This window comes from Ascaphus truei, chromosome 1, assembly GCF_040206685.1.
Source record: "Ascaphus truei isolate aAscTru1 chromosome 1, aAscTru1.hap1, whole genome shotgun sequence".
Taxonomy (NCBI): domain Eukaryota; kingdom Metazoa; phylum Chordata; class Amphibia; order Anura; family Ascaphidae; genus Ascaphus; species Ascaphus truei.
In genome coordinates this window covers 144067211-144081359 of record NC_134483.1, presented here as the reverse complement: position 1 = coordinate 144081359, position 14149 = coordinate 144067211, and the positions used below count along the sequence as shown (strand labels likewise).

At 40.8% G+C, this 14149-nt stretch overlaps 1 protein-coding gene across 11 annotated transcripts in view; it reads right to left on the bottom strand.

Annotated features, from left to right (window-relative positions):
* Positions 1 to 367: 367 nt before the first annotated feature.
* Positions 368 to 14149, bottom strand: part of ELAVL2 (ELAV like RNA binding protein 2) — a 144468-nt gene continuing 130686 nt past the window's right edge. For 7 of the 11 annotated variants that reach the window (XM_075595381.1, XM_075595371.1, XM_075595409.1 and 4 more), the window contains 3 exons: positions 10849 to 11074; positions 4800 to 4841; positions 368 to 3645 (listed from right to left, as the gene is read on the bottom strand). In XM_075595381.1, the coding sequence (XP_075451496.1) occupies positions 3315 to 3645; positions 4800 to 4841; positions 10849 to 11074 (599 nt within the window). In that variant the 3' untranslated portion in view covers positions 368 to 3314. The remainder of the gene's footprint in view (positions 3646 to 4799; positions 4842 to 10848; positions 11075 to 14149) is intronic. The other 4 variants (XM_075595401.1, XM_075595426.1, XM_075595442.1 and 1 more) reach the window with 2 other exon arrangements.

The following is a 14149-nucleotide window of genomic DNA, read 5'->3' as shown; positions in this document are numbered from 1 at the left end:
GTTTTGCGTTTACTTTGATGAGGCTGCACGTGTATGGAAGCTTTGATCTGCCACAATGATCATGTTATTCAACCCATCTGGTCTACAGTCCAAATAAATAACAAATAGCAACATATGCTTTAATCTGCTGGTGTTAGAAAGGTGTTGCAACTCAGCAGATGTTATTACTGTGGAACAGTACTTTCCTGATCACGTGTTGGGGCTCTGTGCATATGGTTGAATATTCTATTCCTATTTAAATTGCTCTACATGGTAGCATTTTTCTGAATCGGGTGCATTAAAGATGGGCCGTTTTTTTTGCAGCCTACATGAGAAAGTCTTCTATGGTGTTAGTGTGTTACACAGATGAGGAGCAGCGAGCGAAAGAAAAATCTTGCAACAGAGCTTTCCCTTCAACTTTTTTTTTTGTTTATTGATGTACTGAACATGGAAAAGTACAAAGGATCCAAACACAAAATAAAACATGTACAGTCTGTTAAATACTCAACAGAAGATATTCTATTCCAACAGATGTATTAATCAAGTCATACAGTACAACTTCAAATAAATACCAGCCTTACATTTTATTAAGTGCTCTGAGAAACACTGCAAAGTGAAGCCCAATTTCCATGCTCTTGACAATGCCTTTGGGATTGATGGTTATGGAAAAGGAAGTATTTTTGATATTGCAAAAATTGAAATATAGAATATATATTTTGAATAAACATGCGTTTCCCAGAGTTGCTTTAAGCCATCAAATGTATAACTTACTCCCCTCAAAGAAAAGGTAGTGGGGAAAAAAAAAAAAAAGAACAAATTCCAGTGCATACAGAGCATTGAAGATAGAGCATGAAAATTTGCTTTGACACTTTGACACGCACTTTTCACAGTATATGTACTGCACTACCATAAAAAAAAGGTATATATATTTGATTAACTACAGTTTAAAAAAAGTAAAACAAAGAAAACAGAAAAACAAAGCAATCGCAAATAGAATTTACAGGTATGTAATGCATAATACATTGCTTATCCTAAGGGGGAGCATCTCCATGTATACAAAAAGCTGGATGCCACTATATAGTTCTCAATGCATCCTGGGGAAGCCACAAAGCCTCTGCAATTATAGTGAGCTAGATGCTAATCAAGTTTCATTTTATTTCAATTCCATCCATGTATGGCAAAACATATTTGATGCTTTCCCGAACAATGATTTATGCATCATACACAAGTTAAATGTCGGTAGCATACAGGTATTTACTATTGTAGGAAATAAAAACAGGAAAAAAGAAAATCTGTTTCAAAAATTCTACAGTTCTACTCCTTTTAATACCACAAACATATGTAAACGAAGAGTGTAACATCACCATAAAGCGCTTAAAGCTAAAGGTCATCTACAGACTAAAATAAGAAACAAGTTAAAAAAAAAAAAAAAACTGGCAACAAATCTGATGCAGTGTAATTCAAGTCCTCAGGACCAACATAAGGAATATGCAGCTCTCGAGTAACAAATGTAATCCCATATACAAAGAAAATAATGAGAACTGATACCGAAAACATTCAAAGTTTCAACATCACTTGGCATAAGAAAATAAACAAAAATGCTGAAAGATTTATAAACATAAAGGGGCCCTTTCAAGGACAGAGCCAAGAACCTTCTTGCAGCAGAACGATGACTGCAACAGAGTGGCAAACCATCATGAGGCTGCAGAGAGCTACTTAGCTACGCCACCTTCAAATGACCCCAAAGGTCTTATTTACAATACACAAAAGCTCAGGTGTTAGGCTTCAACAGAACGATCAAAATACCTTTGATAACTGCCCAAATAGTGCCGCTTTGCATGCAACCATGTGTGCAATGCCTTTCCTCCCTTAGACCAGGGGCGTTGAACTCAGTCCTCAAAGGCCACCAACAGGCTAGGTTTTATGGATAGCTTGGGTTCAGCACAGGCTCAATGAGATTGAGCTACCGGTGCTGAAGCAAGGATATCAAAAAAAAAACTAGCCTGTAGGTAGCCCTTGAGAATTGAGTTTGAGGCCCCTCCCTTAAAACAAACAAACAAAAAACCACAAAAAAAACATACAATCTTGAAACAATACTGCAAGTACATCACTAAACACCTTGAGCGCCTTCTGAAGGGAATGCTTTAGGAAGAACAGATTTCTTTCCTCTCCAATTTTTTGGCAATTTAATTTTTCTTGCCAGCTCCTATTTATATATTCTATACAATTTTATTTTGCCCCATTTTATTTGTTCCAAAATCACAAATTCATGTGAGCTAACTTATCGCATAATAACCAGGGTGACCATATTATCCATGAATGATTGTAATACTAGAATCAACCGGTCGGTCCCATTGATTCTGACCTTTACTACAAAGGCACCAACAAAAGAAAAAAAGGAAAAGCAAAACCCTAGACCATTTTCTTCCCCTCCTGCCACCCTTAAGCCAGAGCCGCCCCACCCCCCCCCCAAAAAAAACAAAAAACATATACATACATACACACATACATACACACATACATATCCTGGTAAGTTTTAAAAGCTCACAAGGTTGTCATATGAAGTAGATTTCGCAAAGTATTCAAGTCAAAATATTTTGTTCCAGGACCAGTAAAAAGTTTCTCCAAATTTTTTTATTTTTATTTTTTATAAAAATAGATGCTTTTTTTCTCTTTTGAAACCCACATCAAAGAGGTTCTTGTCTCTTTGGCAAGGTACTGCTCTACGAAAAGTTCTCCAGTATTCTTACAATAGGCTTTTTTTTAATTATTATTTATAACGGAGCCCATCCTTGCCCCATAACCCAAATAATAATGACAAAATATGTTTTCAACATCATAAATAAAAGAACACAAATATGTAAACTTTGAAATAAATAACACTTTTTGTAGATTTTACAGCAACATATCAACATGGAATTTAACAGAATACAGAACAAAAAAACAAACAAAAACAAAGCCTTTAGTTACCCACAGGTTTGAAAGTAATTCTGCATAAACAAAAGGAACATTTCTTCCCATCACTGAAATATTTTAAAAGGTCCTCCATCCTCAATTGAAGGCATTAGAATGCAATGAGACAGGTAAAACCCCTGTTAGTGTCCATACTCAAACATAAAAGATATAAGAAGTTTCAATGCAAAGATCAGTAATAATAATAATAATAAAAAAAAAACAACTCCTGTTGTAAGGTTGCTAAACAATTTTCTCTTTTTGCCCCTGCTCCCTCCCACCCACACTTTGCCTCAACATGGACTTACAAAGACAATTCGATGTATAAAGTTTCTCAACTTGCCTTTGTCACTCGTGTGTAAACGGGAGTGAAGGTTAACTCGTTAAGCTTTGTGCGTTTTGCTCGTTTTGAACGAGACCTGCAAGACCCGGTCGCCCAGGCGGTACCCGTTGAGGCTGGCGATGGCCATTGCTGCCTCGTCATAGTTCGTCATAGTCACAAACCCAAAGCCCTTGCACTTGTTGGTGTTGAAGTCGCGTATGACCTTCACATTGGTGACAGCGCCAAAGGGGCCAAACATCTGCCACAGGATGCTTTCGTCTGCGTCGGGTGCCAGGTTATAGACAAAAATGCACCAGCCTGTGCCAGCATGTCCAGGAAAATTAATTCCAGCCAGGCTAGTCATGCCATCGATGGTCATCGGAGAGAATCTACTAAAAAAAGTCAAGAAAAAGATGGTGTGTTAAAGGTCACTTCTATGGAACTTGGGATAGCAAATGGATGAGAGCGCTGTATAGGTGCAAAACCCCAAATTACAGTAGTTGGATTTGAAGAGCTCTGTATTAAACATTACAGTTGAAATAATTAACAATTTAATAAGGAAAACTCAATTGAAGCATAAGCAGGCACAGGAATGAGTGAGATTGAACACATCTAGCTAGATACCACAGACAGATTGAATCATGCATAAATAAATTATCATGCATAAATAACAAAACATACTCCTGGTGTTTGTAACATATCTATGACTTCTATATATAGAAGGCCAAACAAACAGTTGGGAATCATGGATACTACAGATTAAGCACAGACCATGGTGAAAATTGGTACATAAACATGAACACAGAAGCCAACATATAAAATTGAAAAAAACCCGAAAAGAAAGCTAAAACAGGTTAAACACGAATGCATGCCATATAAACGTTGACAAGGGAAGAGAGTTATAAGTTTATTATTTAGCGGAAAGAAATTCTATTTGCCTAAAAATGAACATGATACAGTATATACTGTATGCAGCGCCTTGCCCATTTTCTGATGCGTAACCAGGCTTTAGAAAATAAATAAAGCAAAATCTAAAATGGTGATTTTGTGAGTTACTTATGCTTTACTTCTCTGGAGTACACCATTAATAAGAGATTTGTTCATACACAATGGTGGAACGTTTCTTCAGATATTTAGAAACCGTGGGAAGCAAGAATAGGAAAGAGAAGTCAGTATTTCAGAGTTTAGCAGGAAGTGTACAGTAATATATATATATATTTCTATACATATATATATAATCAGCATGTTCATTTTACAAACAAACGTGACCCAATCAATGTGTTTATGGTGTGAGATCATCTTGCCGTGAAGTAAAACCTGTTCTGACAAATGGGCCGGCAAGGCATTACAGCCCAATACATTTCAGCCAACACCTACGAGGGGGCAGACAAAAAGTCTCCGAGACACAAGCAAACTAGACATGCAAACATTACAGCACTACAGCAAACTGTAAAACAACCAGTGTAACGACACTGCTCCACAGAACACATTTCTGAAGGTAAAATAAAGCATTGAAAAAACAAATTCTACTGCAGTTTTTCTTTACCTCTTTATTCCTCCATAAGCCATATTGAGCAGATTGTCCAACCTGCAAAACACATTTAGCAGATTGTTCAGTCTTGGGGCGTTTTGCCCCCTTCATATTCAGAGGAGCATAGTTCTCAGCTAACTTCATTATCTTTATGTCAAGGTCTTTAAGTACTATATATTTGTGCATGTTTAGGAACAAGTTTATCTGAATGTACCACGTACGTTGTTGGGTGGTCGAATGTTAAAAGAAAAACATTGCCTTAATAAATAAGTAATCCACTCTGCCTGAAGGTTTCTGCCCCCCACCCTCCTAGACCTTGGGCTTTCCAGTTCAAATCTTTCCTTATCCTGGACATTTGCCTGCCCATGCCTACAATTGTGCACGCTGTGATGGTCCACAATATTATACAAGATCAGAAAAAGTTACATTTAAAAAGAGACTGTAGTCATATATTCATTTAAAATAAAATAAAAAGTTCTGCTTCTCCTCAAGCACCTGATTCCTGAAGGCATCACTATCCTATATTCCAAACAACTAGGCACCACGCAATTTCCATGCATCTTCCCCTACATAACACAAATTATTCAACTTTTACTGTATCTGACCTTTTAGGCGGATTTATATTGTGAACAAAAACTCCTATTAACTAGAATATAGAGCCAACCCCCATATGGATTTTTAGGTGATCTCAAATAGTGAAAATGGAAATCTCATTGTGCCATTACAGGAATGCCTGGCCTCTTACAGTCCAGAGGGTCACCAACCCCATGAGTAAGAGAAGCCAGCAGCAGCAGGTCCAAGAACCATTATGACGTGACTGTTTTCCTTATGTATTTTGTTTGGTTAGAACTGAAAGTTTTATCGAAAGGATAAAATTGCTGAACTGAACACAAACTACTTTCAGAATCTGTACTTCACACGCTCCTTTGGTGTTTAATGGATAAACATTTTCTTGAGTTTCATACTTTGATCATGAATAATCTAGAGGTTTAAAGCAGAAATAAAGGTGTCATTCTTTATTTTTGATTACGCGATTGAAGCAGGGGGGTCTCCGGAGCAGAACTGGTCATTTCAGCTTTGAGGACCCCCTGCTCCCATTGATATAGACCTCCCTGTAGGGGGTGCTAGTATCTCGTCAGTTTAAATGTCCCTTGTCACGTAGGCCATTAGGAAGCCGCACCGTATGACATCAAAGCTTCTTATTGCCCGCGTGACGCAGGACAATCACCACTATAAGGTTAGGCGCAGTTTCTCTGACTGCAGAGATACCGGCAGCCCCTACGGAGGTAGATATCTCGTAGCAGGGGGTCCTAGGAGCCGACATCAATATTTCAGCTCCGAAGATCCCCTGCTTCAATTCTGTAATCAAAAAATATAAAAAGTGAAACCCATGTTGCTGCTTTAAATGGTAACAAAACATTGACAGTACATGTCTATTCATAAGCATCGTTAAGATCGGGTTAATGATTTTCTATCAAATTAAAGGCAGAATAAATTAAAACTACCACCCAGATAATCAAATGCTGCAGATTTGGCACAAAGTATGTAAAATCAGAATACAGAAGCCTGTGAACGTAAGTAACTGCAGAAAGTGATTGGCAAGGCATTTAGGTAAAGCATAACAAGAGGTATACAATTGACCCGGCACCACCTAGTTTTACCGTACAGCAAAGCTCACCACAACCCTGCTCTGTAAGGCCCGGGCCATAGAGGTGTGGGGAGAGCGTAGGCGCGTTAAAGCCGAGGCTCGCCTGCTTCAGTCAGCGCGATTGCACGGACTTGCAGGCGAGCCAGCGTGCGCAGGGGGAGGTGGTTGGAGGCGGGGCAGTGACGTCGCTGGGCCAATCGCCCGCGACGCACTGACGTCAATGTCACGGTGCCGTGACGTTGACGCTGCTGTGCTGTGATTGGAGGTTTTCAGCCGACAGCGCGCTGAAAAACAGCTTGGCGCTCGGCTGAAACCTCCAACTCTTCAGCACGCCTGCGGACGCTCGCTTGAGCCATCTCAAGGAATCCTCATTGAGGATGCAGGGGCTCAGCGCGGAGCGTCCGCACGCCTCAGCACGGCTGGTCCATCTATGGACGCAGCCTTATCCTTTGAATATCTCTCTATTAAGTAGGGGAAAAATACACAAGATCTGGTAAGTGAGAGGAATTGGGTTAATTAGCAGAGAGAGCGGCTCAGTGAGTAAAGGCACCAACTCTGCCAAAGATAATTTTTAAGCAGGGGAACCTGGTTCAATTCCAGATGTCAGCTCCTTATCACCTTGGGCCAGTCACCATCTCTCTGTGCCTCAGGCAATAAACACAGATAGTAAGCTCATCTGGGCAGGGTCGGTGTCTGTAAAGTTCTTATGTGCTGCGTACCGCCCACTATACTGTAATTGTTAGCACTTTGAGGCGCAATGGGAGAAAAGTGCTATACGAAATAGTTATTAATCATATGCACAGTTTACAAATGAATGAATATAAAATATACACACACACACAAAAAAAAAATACAACAGCGCACAACCCTAGTGCATTACCAAAAAATAGGTATTTATTATACGGTAAAAAATGGTAATGCGCACTAACAAGAAAACAAGAGGTAAAAATCACATAAGGGTTTCTTTGCTTATAAGAGGTACAATACCACTGCTGAGGCTTAAAATCATTTGGCACTCTGTTTGTAGGGAAAGTCAGCGTTTGTTGGTGTCAAATGACACTGGCTCCAGCTTCCACACAGCTTCAGAGAATGTACACAATGTGCTCAGCTTTCCTCCAGCCTCCGTGTTAAATCAACAGCTCTAAAACAGCTAATTACAGCAGCACAAGCAAAGAGCCCCTCAGTACAAAACACAGCACCTTGTGGCAGCGCGGTCACGTGTGCGTGATGACGTCACCCGACGGTGTTTCGTCAGCTTAAGCTGACTTTAAGGGATAGTTACTAATCATACACATGCATCTTAAATAGAACAGATCTGAAATATCATTGGCTGACAGGCTAAATCAACAAGGGAGAGATTTAAACGGGACAACTGATATAATAATACCAGTGAAAGGGACAACCATCTCTAATCTATGAATGACATTAAAAATATATGAATAAAAAAAGCAGGAGGGATGCCAGATTTCAAGCCTCAGCAGTGGTATTGTACCTCTTAAAAGCAAAGAATCCCTTTTGTGATTTTTACCTCGTTTTCTTGTAAGTGCGCATTACCATTATTTACTTTATAATAAATTCCTATTTTTGGTAATGCACTAGGGTTGTGCGCTGTTGTCTTTTTTCTTGCAGATTTTCCTTGGGGAGTGATTCTCCCAGATACAGCTGCCTCTCTTGCTTTTTGCAATGATCTGATTCCCTACTTTGGATTCATCATATACTCTGCATTCAGGATTGGACTTGTAACTATACATTTTCTATGTACAGCCTTTAATATATGTTTTATTATAAGTATTAATATTTCAGTTTGCGGAGCACTATTTTTCATTAGCGTTTTTTGTTTTTTCTAATTATATATATATATATTTTTGGTTTTTCCATGTAGTCTAAATGGAATGTTGACAGACTCCAGAGGACTCCGGCAAACTGTACTCTATTCGGATAAACGTTAATACGACATCGTTGACTTAAGAAAACGAGTTCAAAAATTGATTGACTCAAGAGGAGTATCCTTATTTAACAGTGCACAAGGCCGTTTTTCCTATTTTTTTTTTTTACAAGCCGTGCAAATGTGTTTACATGAAGAGGAAACAAATGCCATGGGAATATAGATAGTGACCAGCAAGCAAAAGACGAACAAGATTGTTCTCCCCAAGGTGACCAGGCTCAGGAATTTCTTTCATGTTCTGAAAAAGGTAATGAAACCAATATAATGTTGTAACGGCTGCATAAATCTGACACCTACGAAACATGGCTGCTATAAGAAGCGTGATCCCTTGTTAACCGTCATTGACTTCAATCCCTAGAAGGATGCTTACTGTATATTCAAGAAAATCAACTGTATTGGTAAGTTTTTTTTTTTTTTTTAAATAAAATAAATCTCACCATTCTTATTTTGTGAATGCAAATATTGGTGTGCATATGTTCTTTACTTTCTTGCATTAAATTCCAAACTATAAAGAATCCTCCTCTTCTCCGTTTTTTGTGCATGTTTTGGTCTGTAGATTCCTTTTTAAAAATAGTATGCTATTAAACTAGATCTATTCTAAGTTTTTTTTAAGGTTTCATCAACTGTCCACACACCCATTGCAGAGGTTTAAAACACTTGCCGCGGCTTTCACAAAGCATATTCAATGTTAAAGGCGCAATTCCAAGCCGGCAATTTTTTTTTTGCATTTTTGTTTAATATAGCATTGATGCAGGGGTTCTCCAGAGCTGAACCCCATTAATTTCCGCTCTAGGTGCCCCCTACTTCCAGAGATACTTGCCTCTGAAGAACCTGCTGGTAGCCACTCCAGCTGAGTAAGAAGGGCTTTAAAGTTTAAATTTCACATCACATGGGCCAATGGGAAGCCACACCAATTACGTTACAACGTCCTATTGTCCCGGAGGGAAGGAGATCATTAAACAGCAGCCATTATGTGATTCCTAGCAGCCGAAGAGCTGCTACCGGCACCTACTTTCAGAGGCATCTCCAGAAGCATGGGTCCCCAGAGTTGAAATTAATGGGGGTCAGCTACGGAAACACACACACACACACACACACACACACACACACACACACACACACACACACTTTTAAGTGCTGCCTAACTTCCTCCTTCGGTTTATCAATCTGCAGGATACCAACAAAATATGACATGCTGCTTTCCCCCCCTCTCATACAGCAGGGAGGGTCTCACCAGATGCATTTATTTCTGGGTGATGGCATTACTTGGATATAGGCCAAAGGAGACCCCATGAGAGACCATGTGGAGGATGATCAGTGGGTGTAGTTATGTTGGGGAGGGTCCCTCTTACCCCAAACGAGTTCTATTTTCACATACCCCTCCCCTAGTAAGAGGGGCAAGAGGGGGGGGGGGGGGTCAGGGGAATTTAAGTTTACAGAAGTTGTTTTTTTTTTCTTCTTACTTTCTTCTCTGTTTGTACACACCCCTGTAACCAGCAGTGCCCCCTCCGTTAGCCACAAAAATCAGCATCATGGGGTAAATATACTATACCATCCGCATTCAATCTGTTAAAAGGCAGAATTTTGTACCTGTTTTGAAAACAACATTCCATGATATTTGTTACAGAAATTTGTCCTTACATTTTTCAGATGTCTACATTCAATAGTGTCAACTTTCCCCCGCCCATGCAGTTATTCATGGACACAAAATTACCAAATAATCTTTTCCTTTTTCCCTTCCAAGCTTTTCCTAAACCGCATGAATTGTACCAACAGCTCAGAGGTCCCCCATCTTCTGCTAACCTCCGGCTCAGCGTCCCTCAACAACATTCATTTAATTAATCATTATGAAAGAAGCCACAGGAAAGAATTGAAAGTCTGTTATATTCGCACCAGGCTCGCCGTGTCGGCGTTATATTCATTTAATAAGAGCCCAACGCTTCAAAGGGACTATTCAAAATGCATGAACAGATTCCATATGCCTTGTTGTCCAAAACTACCCCTGGGATATACAGGTGCATACTGCAACAAAAGCAATTTACTTCTTTGTATGACAGACCAAAAATGTACTTCACCGTGTCTCTTGAAACTGGTTAAAGCGGCTTTAACGACAAATTATAAGAGCATACTGTAGATTTGTTGCAAGCCTTGATACCAACAGACTAACAAGAGCTTCCCTGGGCATACAGCTCTTTTGAAACTTTGTAGATCTCACCTTCATGTATTCTAACATGTGAGGTTTCAAAAGCTTTGCATACATGTTTACCAAGATGAACCCTTGCTGGGCCTCCCATAAACCTGTCACTGTCTATGTAATACACAAAAGAAAGAATACTAGAAATACAGCAGCTGGCAGACAATTTTTTTAGCCACTGTAACATTACAAACTAAAGTGGGACGTGTGGTCAAACAGAAAATAGTCAACGCTAGTCCTAATTTGAGATACAATGCTTTCCCTTCCACATACCAACCTAAAACGTTGAGCCTGCTGAGCTAGTGGTCCTGGGTACCTTCTGTTTGGGGACTGGTACAACTGAGAAAGGATGGTGTGGTTCACTTTTTGGCTTGGGTTGTTCGCAAACTTAACAGTGATGGGTTCTGTCGCTCCAGGAGGCTTCTGTCCATTCAGACCCTTGATAGCTTCCTCAGCCTCGATCCTCTTGTCAAAACGGATGAAGCCGACTCCCCTTGATACACCTGATTGTGTAAAAGGGAGGGGGATGATGAAATGAAGACACAAGGAAAAACAAAATACAAGACAAAATGAAACCTTAAAAACGTGAAGCTGAAGTAACCAGTCATTTTTTTTCAACTTCATAGGCTTGTGAAGTCTTTGTATACATGATAAATGATAAATGATGCATCTGTGAAGGGATGTGTGTGTTGGAACTCGCAAAGAACGGAGTTTCAAAATACATTTCCCAGAGATCAACAAAGACCATGAAAGGACAAACTACCACCAAGTACTGGTTTTAAATTGTAAGCTTTGCAGGAAGGGTTGGAGAGGAGGAGGCAATATGATGCTTTGCAGTGATGGGAGAGCACACTACTGTCTTAGCTACATTTTTGGGTCCAAATTTTGGACATTGAAAAATCTGATCATTTCCCCCATGACCAGTAAGCAAGAAGGTTGCAGGAAAGAGTGACAGATGAACCAGCTAGTGATGATATATATATATATATCTGTTCGGGACACTTAGCAGTGGCCTAAACAGAGATCGAAATTTTATGAGTCATTACTGACACTAGCGAACTCTCTTCCCATGAGCGCTATAGGCCATGTCTGTACATACTGTGCTATATGTATGCACACACAGCTGTCTCTCACACATACTAATACCCCTTATTTTTCCATCCCTATACACCAATAGGGACCACATAGTATCCACACACATTTTTAGTTGTGCTACAAACTCTCACATTTCCACACCCACCCACACCATTTATATCCCCTCTCACTCCACACACACCTTGTGTAGAGCACTGTTTATACTGTGGGCTCTCCATTCATTCTTATTCACACTGATACACATACACACTCTTTCTTCACTTGCTTTCAGTAACCCTTTGACACCTCTAGCCATAAAACACATCCACATCGGGGGAAGGACCAGCACAGATAACATTCCAAGAGACACTGTTTTTAAGTTATCCTTGCTTCATTCATTGTAACATCGCCGGAAGAAGAGATCAGTGTATCTCGAAAGCTCGCACAAATAAAAGCATTTCGTTAGCCACAGAACGGTATCATCTATTTATTTTTTGATTATATATATATATATATATATATATATATATATATATATATATATATATATATATATATATATATATATATATATATACACACACATATATATACACTAGCTGATATACTAGGCGTTGCCCGGGATTGACATTTCCCCCTCTCCTTCTGCTCACTCCCCCCTCTCTATCCCTTCCCCTCTCTTTCTCCCCCGTTCACAGCAATCCGCCCTCCCCTGCACATGAATGTGGCCCACCCCCGAGCACAGCTTGTGTTCTCCCCCCCCCCCCAAGCTCCGTTCCCCCCCATTCATAGCGCTGATCCCCCCCCTGCACAGCTGCAACCCCCCATCACATCTGTGCTTTCCGCCCTTCATAGCTCCGTTCCCCCCCCCATTCACAGCTCAGGTCCACCTCCTTCAAATCTCTAATTACCCGTAACACACCCCCCCCCCCCTCCCTCCCTTCAGAGCTCGCCGGCGGCAGCTCACTTCGGACGGGTTGTGATTTCCCCCCCCCCCCCCCTTCAGAGCTCGCCCGCAGCGGCTCACTTAGGGTTGTTCGGCGTTGGATCACTGCGGGCAGGAGGGTTACTGACGGGGGCGGCCGTGCGCTGCGGGGGCGGCCCGGGGGGTTTCTCTGCGGCGGCTGACTTTGGGTGCGATGTGTGATGGGGGTGGGTGGTGGCAGCTTACTTACTGTGGGATGGGTTGTTACCTGGCAGCTGTCCGCTGCAGTGGCGGGCAGGAGGGTTGTGCAGCGGCTGGCTCTGGTTTCTCCCCCCCCCCCCCCCCTCGCCAGCACCGAACATGAGTGAGGGCAAGGCAGGGTGACGTCAGAGACCGCGAGAGCCAATGAGAGCCAAGGCCCGCCACGTAGTCAGGCAATGAGAGAGCGCACAAACCAAACAGACAAAACATCTTTTGAGTGTATATATATATATGTGTGTGTATATATATATATATGTGTGTGTATATATATATATATATATATATATATATATATATATATATATATATATATATATGAACAGTTATAAAGACAGCGCCCCTTTTTCAAATACACCCAAATTGCTGCCACTCCGGTGACGTGTGCCAAAATGTTGCACCAAATATCAATAGTGATTATGATGTTTGCATGAACCAACTAGTGCCTAATTTACTAATTGATAATTGATATATATAAAAAACAACATACATCAAACAAAAAATGATAGAAAAAATGTGCAAAAATATATGAAAGATAAAAATAATCTGTTGAACATAAAAAATAGCATAAAAATACAAAAATAGAACTATAAAAATTGATACTTAAGTCCAAATGAAGTCCATGAGTAAATAAAACAAAGGTCCAGGCTGCTTCTTCTTGGGTTCACCAAGTTCCCATAGTACCTATTGGAAAAAAGAAAAGAGAAAAAGCGCCCGATCCTTGTGTAAAATCAGATTGACATTTTAATAAACCATGGACAAGACAATTGCACACTTACAATTAGTCTGATTAAAATAAGCGTTTTATGGGACCTGCCCATGCACCAAACGAAGACTTCACCGTCACCTCCGCTCTGTAATCTCACGATCAGTTCGAGACCCAGCAGTTGAGAACGCCGTTTTTTCCAAGGTGTTTCTATAACAGACATCCGTCAGGAGCTTCTCAGCAGCGTGCGTCCGCCATTACTCCCACACATGCGGTGCTGGATACCGGAAGGATTATCTTTGTATTTCCTTGGTCTCTCTCTGGTGCCGAAGGCAGGTCAGCCACCGTAGTTTCAATGCAAACCGTCCCTTTGAAACTACGGTGGCTGACCTGCCTTCGGCACCAGAGAGAGACCAAGGAAATACAAAGATAATCCTTCCGGTATCCAGCACCGCATGTGTGGGAGAAATGGCGGACGCACGCTGCTGAGAAGCTCCTGACGGATGTCTGTTATAGAAACACCTTGGAAAAAACGGCGTTCTCAACTGCTGGGTCTCGAACTGATCGTGAGATTACAGAGCGGAGGTGACGGTGAAGTCTTCGTTTGGTGCATGG